Raw genomic sequence first — 22,407 nt, 5'->3', positions numbered from 1 at the left:
AAAATATAGAGCCTTTAATATTTTAGTTGAGCAGATTCAACTAGGAAGTAATTAAGTAAGCATTCTAAAAATTAGTCCCCCAGCTTGATCAATATAACCAAGATCTGGCTCTTAAAAAAAAAGACTAAATCTTTAGTTATTGTGACCATAAGAAAAGGGTCAATGTTAATAGGTTGGAAGGATGTAACTCCAGTCAAAGATGTGGATTTCTTAAAGAAGATTACTATGTGCAACTTTAGGCTGATATATTTTAAAACCTAAATTAAATGGATGATTTTCTAAGAAAATAAGTAGATCATTAACAACAAATTAAAAGACCATCAGTAAATCTATAGACCTTCCTACCCCTAACTATGTGCCCTCCAGAAATTTTGTACAAATATATGTGCTCACCAAAAGTATGAGGGAATGTTTCTTCATTCCTTTGCCAGCTTTGAGTAGTATCAGTCCTTCTAATTTTGTTAATCTGATGTGTGAAAAAACTCATTGCTTTAAATTACATTTTTAAATATTAGATTTCAGAGGTTGCTTGTTACATTTCTTATTTTGAGAATTAACTTCCTATATACTTGGCACATTTTTCTCTGAAGAATTTTTGTTAATTGTTGAGCAATAATTATATGATATTAATGAAGGGAATGGTAACCCACTGCAGTATTCTTACCTGGACAATTCCATAGACAGAGGAGCCTGGCAAGCTACATACAGTCCATAGGGTCGCAAAGAATCGAGCATGACTGAGCATGCACTATCTAAAACCATCCAGTGGTGTAATAGCATTGCTGTATACTAAACTTTACTTATTTGTCACATGCTAGGAAAGGTCACTCCGTCCTCAAGATTGTAAGAAAGTATTCTCCTTGGTTTGTTGTTGTCGTTTATCATATTTAGGGTAGAGGACAATGTACTTAAATCCTTAATCCTCATGGGATTTATTTTGGTGTGTCTAGGTGTAATTTTATTGCCTAATGTTTAGTTAATTGTCAGATTTTTAAATAAGATAGTGATATTCACAAGTTAATTTATGAGAAAAATTAATACTGTTTTTAAGCTGAGCTTTGATCAGTTGGACTTGGTAATTAATAGCCATGGTTCTTTTGAAATTTCTGCGCAAAGCAGCTAAAATCCTATGTGATAAGGTAATCAAAATAGAGTGATAAGAAGAGGAAACTAATTCTGACTTATGAAATATGGAGTTTTATTTATTAAACTTGAAGTTGGATCAGAGCATCCAAGTGAAAATGTCTAAAACCATAGATATATATGACCTCATGAGTGGAATAAAGATTTTAGAGCCATCCATGTAAAGGTGATCATAATCCTTATAAATACTATAGCCAAGAAGAAAGATTTGAGAGAATGCAGGGAAGAAAAAAAGAGTGAGAGGACCACTGCCAGACCATAATTTTTGAGACTCATGTCATCTAGCTCTACCACCCTCTGTAAAATTTTAATGATCATTTTCTAACCTTCTGGTTTTTCCCGTATATTAATTGAGGACTTCAGCTCTTGGTTTTCTTTCTTCTCTACCCCAAACCCAACCATTATCTGGAAAACTTTACTCTCCATTAGAGATTTTTTAACCTCAGTTCTAATGACAAGTACTGCTGTTACATTTTAACTATACAGTCTCATGGCCTTACTTTGAATTTTGGCATTATCCAGGTTCATTACGTCTCTGCAATCTTTATTCATTTTTGTATGAAAAGAAATTTTCTGAGGACCTTTCTGCAGGCACAATACATTTTAGGGGACAGGATATTTTATAGTTATCATCTACCATACTTGCAGAAATAATTGACCAGTTCTGATTTTCTAATGGTAAGTAATAGTTCTCAGCTGAGTTCTGCTTAAGATTTAATCTTGCCTCTCAGAATTAAATCTATGTCAAAATGTTATTTTGAGGGCACACACTTTGTGTCATCTTTTACTGGTTAATAAGTTTTAGTATTGAATTGACAGTTGCCAGTTTGAGCTGCACATATCTAAAAACTTTTCACAAGAAAGGCTGTCTTTGGGTGCTATTGACTGTATTTCTGATTTTGACTCTGCTTTATCAACGTATATCTCTGGTACTAGAGTAGTTATAAATGAATTAGCGTAAATCCATTACTCTGAAAGAAAAGTATCTCAGCAGGCACCTTGCTGGCAGAAGGTCAACGATAACAATCTTCATACGTGAAGAATAGCCGTAGAAGGTCGTGTAAGAAAACATAGACTTTTTCCTACATTTGATACATTTTCCTAAGCTCAGTTTCCACCTGAAAAGCAATTACTTGAAAACCTTTTTTTTCTGGGTCTATCTGATGGTGTGTCTGATCAATGAATATGGGAATGAATTTCACCTAGATTTTAGTTAAGAAGTACAACAAAAAACCTGAAACATCTCTGAGATGGTGGCAGTTTTTTCTTAGTTGTAATCAGGCATCAACAGGTGAGTTTACTCTTACAATAATAGAAATTAAAACAGAAGAAGCCAGCCAGTATGTATCTCCTTTCAACTCTGCAACAGAAAGCTTAAAAACCATGGTAGCTGGTAATGTCAGTTGACTTGTGGTCATTTAAATCTTTATGTGTAAGCCCAACTGCAGAGAACTGAGTGGGCTGATTCACCTCCAGGCCATGAGGGATGCTGAGACCACTATAGGAGCTGCCTAAGACTCTCCCTTGGACTAAGGAAGGTGGGTTATTGTGGGTTACCAACAGCGTCTGTAAATGAATTCAGCAAAAATTGCCTTCTATCTTGTGTTGGGTCCTCAGCACAGATTGTCAGACACAGTGCAAGGCTGCGAATTGTGATTCTTGTTTGAGGAAGTCAGCATGGCATGACTGCATCATTCTCACAGTTTGCACTTAGCTCTAGCCGTAGTGTGTATACAGTGCTGCCATATGTACAGTATTCAGCGCCCACATTTGTTAGGACTGTTCACTGTTACATGAAGATGACACTGTTGGTACCTTCCTTTGTTCTTGTAGCCCTGATTCAGTAACAGGAGATACAAGACCACCAAGCATGAGCAGCAATTTTTCTCCAAATAAAGATAAATCTTTATTCATAAACTGCTTGTATTTCAGTTTGCGTACACAAATATACACATTTTATAGCTTTCTTGAGATGTTTCACACGCCATAAAATTCACCTATTTTAAGTGTACAGTTCAGTGGGTTTTAGTATATACAGAGCTGTGCAACCATCATCCCAATTTTAAGGTGTTTTCAATACCTACCATATACACATTAGCAGTCACTTCTTCCAACTTCCTGCCCCTTCCCTGGCTATGTTACTAATCTGCTTTTTTTTTCCTCTCTCTCTAGAGTTCTTTATTTTAAATATTTCGTGTAAATGGACATAATATGTGATCTTTTGTGACTGGCTTCTTTCACTTAATATTTTCAAAGTTCATCTATAGTGTAGCATGTATTCATTCCTTTGTATGACCAAATAATATTCCATTGTATGAGTATACATATTTCACTTAACTGTTCATTAGTTAATGGACATTTAGATTTCTTCCACTGTGGGGCTACTATCAACAGAGCTGCTGTGAACATCCATATACAAGTTTTTATGTGGACATAGCTTATATTTCTTTGGGGCATATGCCTACGAGTGGATAGACTCTGGGTCATATGGTAAGTCTATATTTAACCCTCTGAAGGACTGACTACCAGATTGTTATGCAAAGTATTGTTACCATTTTGCATTCTAAACATCAATATGTGAAGGTTCTCATTTCTCCACATCCTTGAAAACACTTGTTTTTGTCTAGCCTTTTGATTTTTACCACGCTAGAGAGTTAACTAGATATATCTTGTTGAGCAAGAATTTATTTTTAGACTATTTTCTATTTTTAAATGTTTACCTTTTTACAGACAGGAATGAACTTAATCAGAAAGATTTAAGTGGAAGCAGACACACATACCAAGACTCCTCATTTAATCAGATGTAAACACTTGTTCTTTCACACCCAGCGGTGCATACCATGCCCAGTCGTGTACTTTGGAAGTGCAGGAGGTCCTCAGACTCGTTCTTGGGAAGGACCATCCACACTTTGCTGCCTCTGCCCCATAAGGTGCTCCAGCCTCTGCTTCCACAGCTCCACCACTCACTCACTGCTCATTGGCATCTCATTTCATTTGTCTAGGCACTAGTTGGCAAAGGTTTTGAAAATTTAAAAAGATCCAAAATCTGCCTGTGTTAGATTTCCTGGCTCTGTTCCCAGTTCTCTCTGAAGGCACAGGAAAGAGATCTAATCTACTTCTCAGGTCCCCACTTCCTTCCCTGAAGTGTTTTTCTCTCAGGTCTTCACTCATTGAAGCAGTTCTCACAGGTCATCCTTTCTACTCCACTTTCCTAAGTTGGCAGCTTGTGGGTCTATTTGTTGATATCCTGTATTTAAACATGTCGCTTTGAATTACATATGGTGTGCCTCAGATAGTGACAGCAGATTTATCATCCTCCTCTCTGTAAACTAAACGGGTAAAGCATCTGCCTGCAATGCGGGAGACCCGAGTTCGATCCCTGGATTGGGAAGATCCTGTGGAGAAGGAAATGGCAACCCACTCCAGTACTCTTGCCTGGAAAATCCCACGGATGGAGGAGCCTGGTAGGCTACAGTCCATGGGGTTGCAGAGTCGGACACGACTGAGCAACTTCAATTTTCACTTTCTGTAAACTAGAACACTTCTATGGCCTAACATATGCTTTACTCCTATTGACTCATCAAAGCCATTAAACCTTTATTGCCACACTTCCTTATTTTTGTTTAATTTATTCTCATTTTTTAAACTGATAATACAATCACATGGTACAAAATTTAAAATACATTAAGTATTTGATAAAGTCTCTTCCCTCTCCTGTTCCCCAGGCACCCATCTTTTCAGAGTTACTCAGTATTACTAGTTCTTGCATATCTTTAGAGATTTTTAAACAGCTTTATTGAAGTAAGTTTACGGAGCTGTGCAGTCATCACCACAATTCAGCTTTAGAACACTTCTGTCACCCAGACAAGTCTCATACCTGTTTATAACCAATTCACATTCCCAGCCCAAGACAAACTCCCATATTCCTTTTTTCTGCATATTTCATATAAATGGAATTACGTAATAGCTAGTCTTTTGTATCTAGCTTCTTACAGATATTTTCAGGATTCACCTTACAGTATGTATCAGTACTCCTTTTTATTGCTGATTAGTATTGTGTGGCTCTACCACATTTTGTTTGTCTGATGGCCAGTTGGACATTTGCATTGTTTGATTGGGGGCGGATAATATGAATAATACTGCTACAAATATTTGTGTAGAAGTTTTTGTGTAGACACAAAAATTTTTATGTGGACTCATTTCTTTTGAGTATATACCTAGGAGTGGAATTGCTGGGTCATATGGTAAGTTTATGTTTAGTTTTTAAGAAAAATCCCAAAATGTTTTCCAAAGTAGCTGTATCATTTTGCATTCTCAGCAGCAGCTTGTGAAGGTTCCAGTTTCTCTGCTTCCCTGTCAGCACTTAGCACTGCACATCTTTTTGGTGATAGCCATCCTAGTGGGTGTAAAGTGGTGTCACACCGTGACTTTAGTTTGTTTCCTTCATGACTGATAGTGTTGAAATCTTTTCATATGTTTATTGGCCACTCTTACATCTTCTTTGGTAAAATATCTATTCAAATCTTTTGTCCATTCCACATACATGAAATATCTCACAACTTATTTAGGCCTTTAATTTCTCCCACCAAAGTTTTATAGTTTTCATTGTACAAGTCTTGCACTTCTGTTGTTAAATTTATTTGCTGATATTTCATTCTTGTTGATGCTACTGTGAATGGAGTTTGTTTCCTTAATTTTATTTTCAGATTGCACCTTGCTGGAATCCCATGGACAGAGGAGCCTGGTAGGCTGCAGTCCATGCTAAAGATCGGACATGACTGAGCAACCTCACTTTCACTTTTCACTTTCATGCATTGGAGAAGGAAATGGCAACCCACTCCAGTGTTCTTGCCTGGAGAATCCCAGGGACGGGGGAGCCTGGTGGGCTGCCGTCTATGGGGTCACACAGAGTCGGACACGACTGAAGTGACTTAGCAGCAGCAGGATATAGAAATACAATTGACAAGAATATAGACATACAATTGATTTTTTATCTTCTTGACCTTATATTCCACAATCTGGCTAAACTTTTTTATTTGTTTTAATACTTTGTAGATTCCTTAGTATTTTCTACAGATAGCATCATGTCATCTGCAAATAAAAATTTTACTTCTTCCTTTCCAATCTGGGTTCTTTTATTTCACAGGTATTTTATACATAAAAGCAAGTAACTATATATTGCATATATTTTCTTCCCTTTTCACAAAAGTGGCAGCAAACTTTGCTTTTTGTATTTGACAATTAATATTGAAAGTCCATTTTAGTGTGTAAATTATTCTCCCCTTTTTTAAAAAACAGCTGCAGAAAAATTATAGTGTATTACCAGTCAGTCAAATCTTCCTCACCACACTTTCATACATATTGGTTTAACATGATCTTTGTCTCCTAATTTTATATTAGCTTTTTACATTTTTTGCATCTAAGTCATTTGTTCTTTGTAACACTTGCATAGTTTCAGGAATGCAGCTGTTCCCTTTTCTAGATGGGGAAACTGGCAACAGAGATTATGGCTTGCTCAAGAAGAGACAGCTAGTAAAGGGAAGATCTGAGACTGGTTTAGGTATTTGGACTCCAGACTCACGGCTTTTCTACTGTATCAAAGTTATTGCCATTCTTCCTGTCTGATGCATAAGGCTTTACAATTATCCCTTGTTTGATTTGGCCTATCATTCCTGTTATTATTAGGGATCCTGACAGCCCTTTAGTCCCTTCTGGATGTTTTATATGGGAAAGCTGGTTCCATCAGCTTATCCTTCAGCCCCTGTAACTCCATCTTGCCCTCAAGTATGCTATGAGAATTTTTGTTGTTTTATTCAAATTAGTTCTCTGCTATATATTTCTGATCTACCAGTTAAATGACCATATCTACCAGGAAAAAAAAGGCTAACCTGGCAGGGTTTTATTCTGCCTGCTTTAGTGAATCTTGGCTAAAATTTGCTGATCTTTTTTTTTTTAACCTGCATATACTTGCAAATAATCAAATTTGTTATCCATTCTGGAATTATGCAGGTCATCATTTTTAAAGCCTGCAGTTTGCTATGCTATTCTTTTTAAAAATTAATTTCCTGTCTCCAGACATTTAACATAGTTCCTCTGCTGCAGGATCTGTTGCAAGTTCCCTGAAGATCCTGAAATATAGTTTATCTAGCTCAGGGAAGGAGATGCTCTGTTTCCTTTCCTGACTTGGGCTTCAATTTACTCTACCAAACGTCCTTAATCAGACAAGCACCTGGCATTTATTCAAAATGTGGATGCCCAGACCCCTCACTTACAACATCCAATTCATTGTTCTGGGTTAGGACCCTTTCTCAGGAGAGTGTTCTGATGAACCAGTTTTAAGAAATACCATTTTATATCAAAATTTTTTTACTATATTTTGGTAATCTTTGTCATTCACAAACATTCCACCATCAGCTCCCTTCATTGCTCTACTTGCTCTGAATATAACTAAAAAACCTTTGGGGCTCAAATATTTAAGTGCTTTCTGCAATATTCCTCATATCCAGGACTTCTCATAGGGCCTTTAAGCTTTTGGGCATTTATTCTTGAATAAACACCTAAGTCGGATCTTATTGGAAAGCACTCTCTGCAGTTCACCACTCAGCCTCTTTAGTTATCCTCTGCCCTCTTTCTTACCAGTTTTGTGGTAGTGTCACTTCAGAATTTCATTCTCACACCAGGCTAATCTTTGTCTAGCACCCTCTTCAGAGTGTTTTCAAGTCCTGGGAACACACCCAGTCTTGTCTTAGCTTCTTGAAACAGCTTGAGCCCTTATATCTAACTACAGCGTCCACCTCTCTATCACAAAATATGGAGTAGTGTGTTCACATTGCTGCAAGCTTCCTGGCAATGTCATCTCAGCCATTTGAACTGGATTGGAAAGGGCTCTTGGTAACTTGTATATTTTCTTATTCTGTAGGTAACTATGCCTTTGACCACAAGTAGTGATAACAGGATCTCTTTTGTTTTTCCAGGTGACGGACCATGTCTCTTCTGACTCTGTTTCATCTTCTACCAGTAGTTTTTGGAGCTCGAACTCTACCCTTTGCAACAAGCAAAATACACATATGTTAAATAAGGGCGTACAAGCAGGTAAATTAAACATTTTCATTGAAATATTAATATAAGTAGCTCTTAAACCTGTGATAAGACACTCACCTCACTCACAATAAAAGAAATGAAGATTAAAAATGTACTCGAGTATATTCTCTGGTGGTCCAGTGGTTAAGAATCTGCCTTGCAGTGCAGGGAACATGGGTTCGATCACTGCCCGGGGATCTGAGATCCCACGTGCTGCAGGGCAGCTATTGAGGTGGCTCACCACAATTAAAACTTGGCACAGCCAAAAAGAAATACATAAGTAAATTTTTTTAATTAACAAAAAATATATACTCAAATGCCATTTGTCACCTATCAGACAAAAATTTAAATTTGATAGCAAGTTTGTGGGCAGGCATGTATGGAAATAGGTACATTGTAGGAGGTGTATAAGTTGGGAGTGCAACCCTTATGACTAACAACTTGGCAGTTTCTATCAAAATTACTTTGACCCAACACTTTTACTTTTGGAGTTTAGCCTATAGATATGTGGTGCAAATGTATAAAATGACAAATAGTTAATGACAGAATTAACCTCTGAAGTATTGTTTTATTATAAGCATTAAAGTAAAATCAACTTAGATGTCCATCAGTAGCTAAATTGTTAAATAAATTATTGTATATCCATATAATGAAGTCTTTGGAGAAGGAAATGATAACCCCCTCCAGTATTCTTGTCTGGAGAATCCCATGGACCAAGGAGCCTGGTGGGCTACAGTCCATGGGGTTGCAAAAGAGTTGGACGCAACTGAGTGACTAACATAATGAAGTCCTACATAGTATGAAGAAGCTTTTGCTACTAATGTGTCAAGATCCCCAAGATACATAATTAAAAAAAAAAGCAAAGTACAGAATTGTATGTAGCATGCTACTACATGTATTTGAAAAATGAAGAGAATTGCTTGAATGTGTGCAAAAATCCTCTGGAATCACAGGGTTATAAACTTAATGGAGAACAGGAATGGGAAGGAGGCTTTCACTTTATGACTTCCTATATCTTTTGATATTATAAAACAGAAGTAAACCTGCCTCTTGATTATTTTTCCCTTCAAGTCATGTCTTTACATCTGTTAACCTCTTCCTTACCTTGGTTGACTGCATTTACTGTCCTTCTTACTTGGGATCAGAACTGAAATCTTTTTCCCAGTGAATCCATATTAGTAGTTCTTTCCCTCTAATATCTAAACTGACAGAAGTGAACTCCTCCCACAGACACACACATCTCCATCTCTCTACCTTCATCTTCCTTCTCTTCTCTCTCTCAAAGCCTTTTACCCCACCCAAGAGGAGTCAGTAGCCTGCGGTTTGGAAACCTTAAAATTTTTTTAATTTACTGAAGTGGAATAAAAAAAAAACTTAACTCTAGTGGTAATAGTTTAGGCAGCAGTGAAACTACCATTCTTTATGCAGACATCATAATAAGAAAAAGATGTATATCACTTATCATAGTTTAGGATTCTTTCTGATGGCAATAAGAGAAAATACAACTTAAATTTGTTCTTAAAAATAAGATATCTCACATATTTGAAATTACAATAAAACTTTGAAGACGCTTGATGTAGTAAATCAAATAATGTGATTCCAAAACGGTTTATATCACCTTTCAACTCTGCTTGCATTGTCTTTTTGCTTATACTCATTCAGAGCACTGTCTTCAACAAATATTTGTACATGATGATACTTGTTAAAAATGTGTCCCGATGATTGTTTTGAATATTTTACCAGATTTATTTATTTACTTTTTCTTTTGGCCACACTGCACAGCATGTGGGATCTTAGTTCCTTGACCAGGAATCAAACCCGTGCCCACTGTTGTGGAAGCATTGAACCCTAACCACTGGCCCACTCGGGAATTCCCTATTTTACCAGATGTAGTTATGAAGATGATAGATCTCAATACTTTTTCTTTGCAGAATAGAAAATAAATGATTAAAATTTTCTTTTTAAGTTTTCATTTACTGACTTAAATGCATCTTCCAACTAAATCTCAAGGCTTTTCTCAGAGAGGTCTGTGATCTTCACCCTCAGGTAACTTGGAGATTGTGAGTGGTGTCAGAAAAAACACTCGAGATGTTGGAATGACTTTCCCAACTCCAAGTTCTAGTGAGGCTAGAGTAGAAGAGGACAGTGATGTGACTTCTTGGTCAGAAGAAAAAATAGAAGAGAAGAGGCTCCTTACCAGTTATCTTGGGGACAAAAAGTTAAAGAAGAACAAGAAGACCTGCTGTGAAGGTCAGTTTCTAAGTCCTGCTTTCTTAGTAGAAAAACGTGAATTTCTGTTCTCTTGCAACACTAGGATTCTTCATTTCTAAACAACTTAATGTTGACCACTCAGCACCGCCTTGGCACATTTTCAAAGTACAGTCATCTCTCTATATCTGGAGGGGCTTGGATTGAGAACCCCTCCTGAATACCAAAGGCTATGGATGCTCAGGTCTTTTATATAAAACGACCTAGCACTGTCCCCCAGATGCAAGGATTCTGCATGCGTGTATACAGAGGGCTGACTGTATTTAATGCTGCAGTTAGAGTCTATATACCTGCACTAAGCAGACTCTAGGGCATTTTGCTGGCCCCTGACAGCTGATTCCCTGAGAGCCTATATTATGCATATGTTTCTGATGAGAAAAATGAAAAATCTTTTTTCTTTCTTAAAAATATCTCCTATAGGAGTTTCATGGTTTGTTCCTGTGGAAAATATGAAGTCTGGTCCTAAGAAGGAAAATATGCCCAAGCTTCATGGCCCTGGTGTCTCCTGGTTTGCACCAATAACCAACACCAAACCTTGGAGGGAGCCACTGCGGGAACAGAACTGGCAGGGACAGCACATGGACAGCCACAGTTCTCTAGCTGGCCCAGGCAAAGAGCCGCTGAAGCCATTTGTGAGAGCAACCCTCCAGGTACAGTAAGGTTGAATTAATTTTAGCTGTATGTTTAAGGAGGAAGAAAGGGTAAACCTGTGACTTGGCATTCTGAAGTATAGTCATGTGACCCTTGTTTCGGGCACCTCCACAGTTCATCTGTTCTCACACTCATTAATCAAAGGCTGCCTTACTATTAGTAGTATAAATCACATATCACCCTCAGTATCTGAGAGGGGCAAGGCAATAGAAGGGAAGATGTTGTGTAGCTACTCATTGGGTTTTGTAGATAGATACCTGCATGGGGAGTGTAGTAGAGGCCTGATGTTTGCATCAGGCTTATGTTTGTTCCTCCATTTATATAACTCCTATTTCTACTTAGCACAGGGTTTAAAAGGCACCAAGTCTCTTTTATAAATACTTGGGACCCAAAGAAAATGTTATTTAATGATGTATTTCTTTGAAGGGAAATTTAAAATCACACAGTGAGCCAAACTTTATCCCATCCACATTGGGGAGAGTTGTAATTGCCATAATCTTAGTTCTTGTTTATTCCAAAGGCATTTCTTTGATCCCTCTGATTTTCCTACTGGAATTCTCCTACTCAGGGAGTTGTTCGATCATCCTTCAGCTCTAGGTATTTTCTGTAAGTTACAAATAGGCTTTCCAAACCTGCTGGGCAGGTACTGTTTTTGTAGGCCTTTGGAGAAAAGACTGCATCATTAATATGAGGTTGGGGGGCTTTTTCTTCTCCTCAGGAATCACTTCAGCTTCACAGACCGGACTTCATCTCCCGCTCTGGGGAGCGGATAAAGCGCCTGAAGTTAATAGTCCAGGAGAGGAAGCTGCAGAATATGTTACAGAGTGAGCGGGAGGCACTGTTCAACACCGTGCAGGAATGGCAGGGCTACCGGGACCCCGTGCACCTGCTCCGTAAGAGAGGTACACTCTGCCTGTTCACTTTCCTGTTACTTGGTAGAGAGGGCAAGGTCTGCTTCATGCAAGGCAGCACTGCTCAATGCCAGGCCAGTTACAGTTCAGAAAGTGACTTTTTGCTTGTTGAGACTCAAATCTCCTTACATAACAGAACCTGCCTAATTAAGCTCTCAGCACTTCCATGATCCAGAAAAGCACAGTTAATCTTGCCCTGTCACTACATCTTAAAAATGAGAGTGTGCAGTGAGAATGGGCACTTGGCTTGCAGAATCTTAGTTCCCTGACCACGGATTGAACCCAGGTCCCCGGCAGTGAAAATGTGGAGTCCTAACTACTGTACCACCAGGGAATTCCTGAGAATAATGTTTTTAAAAACCAGCTCTGTCACCATGAACAAGTTAGTTCCAAAAGTATAATGTTTTGACGGGGCTTGCTTCCCTCAAAGGGTAATAATAAATACTTACAGAGCTCTTGTGTTTTGCTCAGACATTATTCTTATTTAATGTTTATAACACTTCTATGGGGTGGATACTATTAACATCCCTGTTTCACAAATAAGAAAACTGAGGCAAAGAGAGATTAAGTACCTTGCCCAAACGGATTTGAACCCAGGTGGGCTGGTGCTAGACTCTGTGCTCGTAACAATTATGCTAGATGTAATATCTCAATAAAATAATATGCCAAAGCTGTGAACACTGTAAAGTACTCCCTAATGCTTTAATCACTGCCTTACCTGTAAACAGGTCAGTGTTTCAATTCTCACTGCTTAGTCTGTGCCACAGCATTGTGTCTTCAGGAGCCTTAGGCCGCTGTCATAGTCATCATCGTCTAACCCTGGCTTTGCCGTTGCTCACCAGCCTGCACTGCCAGCTCAGGGTAGGGGCACAAAGCCCTAGCTGCTCCCTCTCAGTTCCTGAGCAACACACTCTTCCTTCTTAAGACACAATCCTCTGTTACCAATCCCCTAAGGGTCAGGATCCCCTCAATGGATCCTTTGCCCAGAGTCACAGTTGTCAATTGAATGAGACCAGGCTCAGCATAGCAGAACATTAGCTGATCACGGAATGGAGAACGGAGAGCTCATGTTTTTGTTTGTTTTCTCCTTTAAAGATTTTTGTGATGTGAACCATTTTTAAAATCTTTATTGAATTCATTACAATATTGCTTCTGTTTTATGTTTTGGTTTTTGGCCGAGAGGCATGTGGGATCTTAGCTCCCCAACCGGAGATTGAACTTCATCCCCTGCACTGGAAGGTGAAGTCTTAACCACTGGGCTGCCAGGGAAGTCCCAGTAGAGCTCGTGTTCTAAAGAGAAGCGGAGTAAGGGAATTGAGGATTAGGAGGCAGATAGGTTGATTAGGGCTTGAGGAAAGGGGCGGAGATTTTCAGGGGCAGCCAGGGCATGCACAGTCCTCCATGGTCCTTTGCACATGGTAAAGATTGTGCCTCAGTTCAGTTCAGTCGCTCCATCCTGTCCAACTCTTTGCGACCCCATGAACCGCAGCATGCCAGACCTCCCTGTCCATCATCAGCTCCCACAGTCTTCCCACACTCGTGTGCATTGAGTCGGTGATGCCATCCAACTGTCTCCTCCTCTGTTGTCCCCTTCTCCTCCTGCCCTCAATCCCTCCCACCATCAGGATCTTTTCCAATGAGTCAGCTCTTCACATCAGGTGGCCAAAGTATTGGAGTTTCAGCTTCAACATCAGTCCTTCCAATGAACACCCAGGACTGATCTCCTTTAGGATGGACTGGTTGGATCTCCTTGCAGTCCAGTGGACTCTCAAGAGTCTTCTCCAACACCACAGTTCAAAAACAACAATTCTTTGGCACGCAGCTTTATATTCCAACTCTCACATCCATACATGACCACTGGAAAAACCATAGCTTTGACTAGACAGACCTTTGTTGGCAAAGTAATGTCTCTGCTTTTTAATATGCTGTCTAGGTTGGTCATAATTTTTTTCCTTCCAAGGAGTAAGTGTCTTTTAAATTCATGGCTGTAGTCACCATCCACAGTGATTTTGGAGCCCAAAAAATTAAAGTTAGCCACTGTTTCCACTGTTTCCCCATCTATTTGCCATGAAGTGATGGGACCGGATGCCATGATCTTAGTTTTCTGAATGTTGAGCTTTAAGCCAAATTTTCCCCTCCTCTTTCACTTTCATCAAGAGGCTCTTTAGTTCCTCTTCACTTTCTGCCATAAGGGTGGTGTCATCTGCATATCTGAGGTTATTGATATTTCTCCCAGCAATCTTCATTCCAGCTTGTGCTTCCTCCAGCCCAGCATTTCTCATGATGTACTCTGCATATAAGTTAAATAAGCAGGGTGACAATATACAGCCTTGACGTACTCCTTTTCCTATTTGGAACCAGTCTGTTCTATGTCCAGTTCTAACTATTGCATCCTGACCTGCATACAGGTTTCTCAAGAGGCAGGTCAGGTGGTCTGGTATTCCCATCCCTTTCAGAATTTTCCAGTTTATTGTGATCCACACAGTCAAAGGCTTTGGCATAGTCAATAAAGCAGAAGTAGATGTTTTTCTGGAACTCTCTTTTTCGATGATCCAGTGGATGTTGGCTATTTGATCTCTGGTTCCTCTGCCTTTTCTAAAACCAGCTTGAACATCTGGAAGTTCACGGTTCACATATTGCTGAAGCCTGGCTTGGAAAATTTTGAGCATTACTTTACTAGCATGTGAGATGAGTGCAATTGTGCAGTAGTTTGAGCATTCTTTGGCATTGGCTTTCTTTGGGATTGGAATGAAAACTGACCTTTTCCAGTCCTGTGGCCACTGCTGAGTTTTCTGAATTTCTTGACATATTGAGTTGCAGCACTTTCACAGCATCATCTTTTAGGATTTGAAATAGCTCAAGTGGAATTCCATCCCCTCCACTAGCTTTGTTCGTAGTGATGGTTTCTAAGGCCCACTTGACTTCACACTCCAGGATGTCTGGCTCTAGGTGAGTGATCACACCATCGTGATTAACTGGGTCATGAAGGTCTTTTTTGTACAGTTCTTCTGTGTATTCTTGCCACCTCTTCTTAATATCTTCTGCTTCTGTCAGTTCCATACCATTTCTGTACTTTATTGAGCCCGTCTTTGCATGAAATGTTCCCTTAGTATCTCTACTTTTCTCGAAGAGATCTCTAGTCTTTCCCACTCTATTGTTTTCCCCTATTTCTTTGCACTGATCATGAGGAAGGCTTTCTTATCTCTCCTTGCTATTCTTTGGAACTTTGTGCCTAGCAGAGTACAAATGCCCCCTTTGGACAGAGACCTTAGCATGAAGCAAAAGTCACTTTTGAACACTTCCAGGTTGCATCCACGCAGGCTTGTTCTTGTGGTCAAGTCAGAAATGGTTTGGGGCAGTTGACCACTATATATCTCTCAAAACATGTATCTCCCAAAGCACAGCTGCAAAACATCTCTGCCAAATGCCAGGTGCTTTTGAAATGAACACAGAGATAAATCAGGTCAAATGTCCAGCTCTCAGGGTCTGGTATGGAAACAGGTCCACAGTTTTTAGGTGTGGTTTGGTGATACCACTTGATACTCAACCATAAAAATGAATCAAATTTTGCCATTTGGAACAGCATGGAGTAATCTGGAGGTTATTATGCTTAGTGAATTAAGTCAGACAAATACTGTATTATATCACTTGTATATGGAATCTAAAAAATACAACAAACTAAAGAATATAAGAAAAAAGAAACAGACTCACAGATACTGAGAACAAACTAGTGGTTATACTAGTGGGGAAAGGGAAGAGGAGAGGGTCAAGCTAGGGACGGGGATTCAGACATAAGCAAGCTACAGGAAGGTATTGTATAGCACAGAGGATAGAGCCAATATTTTATAACTATAAACAGGGTATAGTTTTTAAAAATTGTGAATAACTATGTTGTACACCTTAAACTTACATAATACTGTAAATCAACTATACTTCACTTCAAAGAAAAAACGGCACAATCCACTAAAGAAATCTCTTCTCTTGCTTAGGCTTCCTGGCAGCCCAAAAGAAAAGGCCGGTTGGAAAGAAGGAAATGATTCAGAGGTCTAAACGGTAAGGCCAAAAGAATAAGTAACTATAAAAGTATAAATCAGGCCCCGAATGGTCAGGAGCTATAGCTTGGCCCAGAATAAAGGCATTATGCTCTAGTTACAACATTATGAGCAAATTAGCTATAAAAACAGTTTCTCACTTATGGTTCTAAAATGCAAATGAAAATTAGCAGATCATGGTATGGATGCCTCATATATAAAAAATACAAAGAGTGTACACCCCACTCCAGTACTCTTGCCTGGAAAATCCCATGGACGGAGGAGCCTGGTAGGCTGCCGTCCATGGGGTCGCTAGAGTCAGAGACAACTGAGCGACTTCACTTTCTCTTTTCACTTTCGTGCGTTGGAGAAGGAAATGGCAACCCACTCCAGTGTTCTTGCCTGGAGAATCCCAGGGACGGGGGAGCCTGGTGGGCTGCCGTCTACGGGGTCACACAGAGTCGGACACGACTGAAGTGACTTAGCAGCAGCAGCAGCCATGAATTTTTATGTTTTAGTCAGGCTTGTTTTTGTTAGAAACTTAAATAAAAATATTTTGAAATAAAAGTAAATACTTATTTGGGGCTCTTTTTCTAGGAATTGTATCCAATATAATAAGAGATAGATACAGCACATTAGGCTTGTAGCTAAATAAAGTTTGAAACTTGAAATAAAGTTTCAGAATCATGTGTACACTGCCACCATTTGTAGTCTTTTAAAAAAAGTATTTGTGTTTACATAGGTGCATATAGTGGGTTGGCAAAAATTCAGTATTTTCCAGAAGATGGCTCTAGCAGCACTTACTTGTCTTTAACTTCTTTCAAAACAGTTTTGTTAGGTTGTATTGTGACAACTGTCTGTCATATCAGAATGCATTTTAAAACTTATCAAAATTGGTGAATTTTTGTGTATCCATTTTAATATTGAAGATGGAAGAAAAAGCAAATTTTCAGTATATTATACTTTATTATTTCAAGAGGGATAAAAACACAGCTGAAGTGCAGAAAAAGATTTGTGCAATATATGGAGAAGGTGCTGTGACTTATCGAATGTATCAAAAGTAGTTTACAAAGTTTCATTTCATGCTGGAGATTTCTTGCTGGAAGTTCCACAGGTGATGGGATTGATCAGTTGAAGTTGATCTTGATCAAATTGAGACATTGAGAACAATCAACATTATACCTCAGCAGAGACAGCCAATGTATTCAGTATATCCAAATCAAATGTTGAGTCTTTAAAAACCATTTGCACCAGCTTGGTTATGTTAATCACTTTGATGTTTAGGTTCCACATAAGTTAAGCGAAAAAAACCTCCTTGACCATATTTCTGCATGTGATTCTCTATTAAACATAACAAAAACATTCTGTTTTTTAAAACAAATTGTGATGGGTGATCAAAAGTGGATACTGTACTATAATATGGAAAGGAAGTGATCATGGGGCAAGCAAAATGAACCACCAACCACAGCAAAGTCCAATCTTCATCCAAAGAAGGTGATGTTGTATATATGGTGGGATCGGAAGGGAGTCCTTTACTGTGAGCTGCTTCTCGAAAACTAAACAATTAATTCCAACAAGTGCTGCTCCCAATTAGACCAACTGAAAGCAACACTCGCGGAAAAGTGAGTCAGACTAATTCTGTTGAATCAGTCAACACAAAACACATAATCTTTCATCAGAATAACACAAGACTGCATGTTTCTTTGTTGACCAAGAAAAAACTGTTACAGTTTGGCTGGGAAGTTTTGATTCATCTGCCGTATTCCCCAGACATTGCACCTTCAGATTTACATTTATTCTGGTCTTTATAAAATTAATGGAAAATTTCTCAATTCCCTGGAAGACTGTGAAAGGCACCTGAAACAGTTTTTTGCTCAAAAAGATAAAGTTTTGGGAGGATGGAATTATGAAGTTGCCTGGAAAATGGCAGAAGATTGTAGAACAAAACAGTGAATACACTGTTCAACGAAGTTCTTAGTGAAAATGAAAAGCGTGTCTTTTATTCTCACTTTAAAACTGAAGGAACTTTTTGGCCAATGCAATGCTTCTTTTTCCCCAAATGGTTGATCATACTATATACAAAAGTTTGTAGCTTGTTTTATTTTGCTTAACACTATATTGTGAGTATTGTGAATGTTTTCCCATATTGTAAAAGCTATTTGAAACATTTCGTGCTTTGTAATAATTTTATTATAGTCCATAATTTATTTGTTTTCTTGTTGGAAATTTAGATTATTCCAGTTAAAGTGTATATATCAAATGCATCTTTGATCCTGTTCCTCAAAACATGGTTCTTTAAAATCAGTGGCATCCAATCCGTGATGGACAGAGCCCAAGATTTTCACTTGACTACGAGACCTTCACCCCATCTGTTTCCCTTGCACTGTCTCCATGAAACCTTGACTCCATTCTTACCAACACTCCCTTCTCCTCCCATCTCCTTTCTACTCCTAACTTCTTCAAGACCCACCTCAAACTTATTCCTTTTCGTCTTCATTGACCTCCTTCCGTCAGAATAAGTTTTTTCCATTTCCTATAACCCTGCGTAGCATTTTGTAGATATGACCCATTGTACTTTTTTTGCATTATTTTTCATCTTTAGAAGTATGGTAGTAATACGTAGTCGTTATGTTATATTGAAACCATACATTTGTGCATATAGAGTGCCAAGAAGTTCATCTGCACCCTTTATTCCACTCCTTTCCCAGAAGTGACCACTATCATCAGGATTTTATTATGTTTTTGTTTATCTGTATCTCTTCCCAGATCTTGAACACCCTAGGCCAGGGTTCTTTATGTCCAAGTGTCTAACAGGAAGCTGGGCCCACAACAGGCCCACAGCCTGTCTGAGGGACTGAGTGCCTAGAGAGTGGCAGAGCTTAGGAGATGTGGGGAGAAGTGATTGTGTGCCTCTGTGCTCAGTAACCTCACTGCTGTCTTTCCACCGGTACCATTTCTAAGGATTTATGAACAGCTTCCTGAAGTACAGAAAAAGAGAGAAGAAGAAAAGAGGAGATCAGAATATAAGTCGTACCGGCTGCGAGCCCAGCTGTATAAAAAGGTCAGTCGGTCCTAGAGCAGGATTGATGAGGTTTACCAGGGGAAAGAGAAATCGAGACCTGTTTGAATTAGCCGAATTTGGAGAGTGAACTTAAGCTAATAAATACATGTACCACCACTGAAATTTAGAAGACAAAAGCATCTGTAACTAGATTTCAAATCTGAAGATCTAAAAAGGCAAATCTAAAAACGGCTCCTTTCAGGGGCTTCGCTAGAGGTCCAGTGTGTTTGAGACTCTGTGCTCCCACTGTAGGGGCACAGGTTCAATCCCTGGTTGGGGACCAAGATCATGCATGCTGCGTGGTGTGGCCAAAAAAAAATTTTTTTTTAATTTTTTAAAATTATTCAGTAGATAAATAAGTCACCTTCCAGACACATTTGGAGTGAAACCGAATTTCATGCTTAGGTGTCCGTTTAGATGCCATGCTGGAAATCCCCACATCCTTCAGAATTGTTGGGCTTTCATTTGAGTCCCAAATGGTAGTTTTATGTCCCTTATAGGTAAATCATATACCATTAGAGCTTTTCAGATAAATTGGAAAATGTCCAAGTGTAGCATACAAGTCGGTAGTTTGGGGACGCGGGGCTTTGACGCCACCACCATTTCCTACCCATAGCCCCAGTAGAATCAATGGTGCTACAAGTCCCAGAACCTCACAGGCCAGGGGACTTGCTGCCAATTAATTCCTTGAGAAAGCAGATGGACCTGAAGGTCTAGGTCCTTCAGGTGTTCTCATTTCTTTCCCAACCCCCTTGTTTCACCCTCAGAGGACTCTGACAGTCAGGAACCGAGAGACGAGTTCGTGGGAGACCCATGTGGGACTGGAGAGCTGCTCCTGGAGCGTGCGCCGCGGCTCGGGCTGGGCTCCCTCAAGTGCGAGGCGCGGGCGCTGCTGCGCCGCGGGTGGTGCGCCAGCGTCCCGAGGCCAGGCTTCTCCTTGCGCTGTGTGTGAACTGACGGACGGATTAGTCTGTTAGGATTATATTAATGTAATGTTTCTGTGTAGACTATAACAGACTGTAGATAGGTCTTTCCTAAACACTTGAGGAAGTATTTTTTTACTATAATTACCATATCTTCTGAAGCTGGGAAAGATAAGGTTTGGGAGAACCACACTGGTCTCTTCAGCAGCACGTCTAGGGTGAGGAGTGGCTGTCTGCCTCTGATGGCAAGAATATCTAACTTCTTTCTTCCCTTTCTTTTCTTCCACAGAAAGTGACCAATCAACTCTTGGGGAGAAAAGTTCCTTGGGACTGAAATAAAGAGTATTTTCCTCAGCGCCTTGGAATTATATTTTATCAGCTTGGAGGAACGTAATCCTTACTTTTATGAGTCTGGTTTAATAAAGCTTGTCGTCCATGTGTAATGTAGAAATAGTTACCTTCTAAAGAGTCTTGGGTAGAATGACTAAGATTATTAATGGTTTAGGAGCAGTACTTTCTCCACAGTGGCCTTACCCACAAGGATATTTGTTACAATGATACTACCTTACTTCTAGCCAAGAGTAAGTCCCTTTTTGTATGTGTTTTTATAGAAAATAAATAACTTCTGATGACTCACAGTAAAGCAAGCAGCAGCAGGTTTTTTATTTTCCATTTGGAGAGGTGCCAGGAGCTATGCAGTGTTTCCAGGGGTGTGTGGGAGACCTCAGTCTAAAAGTGCCAGTCAAGGGAAATGGGCTGTTAGATAAAATGTGGTCTTTCTTTAGAAATGCCATGTAATGTAGTGAGAGCCCTTTTGTTGATTCTCTGGAGACAGTGTCTGCTTAGGTAGCCATTGAGTAGCCAGAGAGACTCGGCAGACACAGGCACCTTGGGTCCAGAGCCACATCCTAGCCTCACTCCAGCTTCCCTCAGGGCTGCTAGCTTTTAGAGGCACAGCTCAGGAGACAACAGTAGCTGGATTTAAATCACGACCTGGTCCTGGCCAGTGAGCCGCAGGTGGTGCCACTTCTAGGTCTAGTCCTGTCACTGGCTGCCTTCTCCCCTTCAGCAGAGACCTTGGGGACCATGACAGATTGACGGCATCATTGGCCCCAGTCCTTCTCATGTGGATTCTTCTCACACGCCTTCTCCATGCCCTCTTCATATGATTTTGCATTTCTGTTCACTGAAAGTGGGGAGGATCCCCAGCATGACACCTGGACACCAAAGGGGAAACCCAGCATAAGCTGCCGACCCACAGACTCATGAGCCAAAGAAAAAGGTTTATTATTGTTTTGTGGTAGTTTTTCACGCAACAATCTGTTGGCATTAGATAAATGAAACAGTAGCAATCCCAAAAGACTGAATGGAGCAGAGCCACCCCACCACCAGAGCCTGCGCGAACAAGCAATAAGCTTTTACCCTGCCATCACACTGAGACTTCAGGGGCTGCCTGTTTCTGCAGCAGAGAAGATTCCTCCTGACTAATCTGCTAGAAAACAGATCACAGGCCCCCTCCCTGCTCCAGTGCCTGAGAGACCTGAGCAGAGGGGAGGCAGTAGGTAAACTGAAATTTGAGAGAGAGAAATTAGCCTCCAGCTTGTGGATAAGAAAAACTGGCTCGTCTTCTGGAAGCCAAGGTGCTGGTAAAGGGCCTGGGCAGAGTGCTGCAGCAAGCTGGTGGTAAGGACCACTTCACCATAGCCCTGGTCTCGTGCAAATGTGAGGAGAGTCCTGACCAGGGCTTTGGCTATCCCTTGACCTCGGTGCTCAGGGGCCACACATAGGTGAAGCAGCTCCAACTGCTTCTTCTGCAGGATGGGTTTCTTAACAGGCAGTGCTCCCACTATGCCTACCACCTGTCCCTTAGACTCAGCCACTCAGAAGCAGGAGCCACTCTCACTGAAGTAAGATTTAGTGATGTCAGACAAGTCTGTGTGCAAAGACATGACTTTAAACTGCTTCCAGGGGTATTTGGCAAGGAACCTCAGGGCAGCAAAGAGGGCGAGGCTGGCCACGAAGGCCAGGACCCAGGAGCCAGAGACTAGGAATAGGGCAAGGGGTCCCCCAAGCAAGAGCACAAGGGTTTGGGGCAGCTTCAGGATGTGGCGGAAGGTGGTAGGAATGTGCTCAGCCATCGCCTTAGAGAACAAGTCTATGACCCATTTGCGGTCATTATCCTGGTATTTGTGGATGTGATAAGGAGCCATAGAAGACTTCTGGTTGTCTGGATCTTGAAGTTCAAGAGAGACCTGAAAGTCAAAGTGAAGTCGCTCGGTCGTGTCCGACTCTGCGGCCCCATGGACTGTAGCCTATCGATCCTCTGTCCATGGGATTCT

The 22,407-nt window shown here is 40.1% G+C and overlaps 2 protein-coding genes across 7 annotated transcripts in view; one reads left to right on the top strand and one right to left on the bottom strand.

Moving 5' to 3' along the window:
* ALMS1 (ALMS1, centrosome and basal body associated protein) overlaps positions 1-20,711 on the top strand; it is a 190,536-nt gene extending 169,825 nt beyond the window's left edge. For all 6 annotated transcript variants that reach the window (XM_027554877.1, XM_027554878.1, XM_027554876.1 and 3 more), the window contains 7 exons: positions 8,118-8,235; positions 10,270-10,473; positions 10,912-11,141; positions 11,861-12,044; positions 16,043-16,106; positions 19,046-19,145; positions 20,358-20,711. In XM_027554877.1, coding sequence (XP_027410678.1) covers positions 8,118-8,235; positions 10,270-10,473; positions 10,912-11,141; positions 11,861-12,044; positions 16,043-16,106; positions 19,046-19,145; positions 20,358-20,402 — 945 coding nt within the window. In that variant the 3' untranslated portion in view covers positions 20,403-20,711. The remainder of the gene's footprint in view (positions 1-8,117; positions 8,236-10,269; positions 10,474-10,911; positions 11,142-11,860; positions 12,045-16,042; positions 16,107-19,045; positions 19,146-20,357) is intronic.
* Positions 20,712-20,778: 67 nt separating this feature from the next.
* Positions 20,779-22,383, bottom strand: NAT8 (N-acetyltransferase 8 (putative)). The gene is given in 1 exon segment (XM_027554881.1): positions 20,779-22,383. A coding segment is annotated over 1 exon segment (726 nt). The 5' UTR covers positions 22,279-22,383; the 3' UTR covers positions 20,779-21,552.
* Positions 22,384-22,407: the final 24 nt, after the last annotated feature.

The sequence above is a fragment of the Bos indicus x Bos taurus genome, chromosome 11 (assembly GCF_003369695.1).
Source record: "Bos indicus x Bos taurus breed Angus x Brahman F1 hybrid chromosome 11, Bos_hybrid_MaternalHap_v2.0, whole genome shotgun sequence".
NCBI lineage: Eukaryota > Metazoa > Chordata > Mammalia > Artiodactyla > Bovidae > Bos > Bos indicus x Bos taurus.
This window is presented reverse-complemented; position numbering and strand designations above follow the sequence as displayed.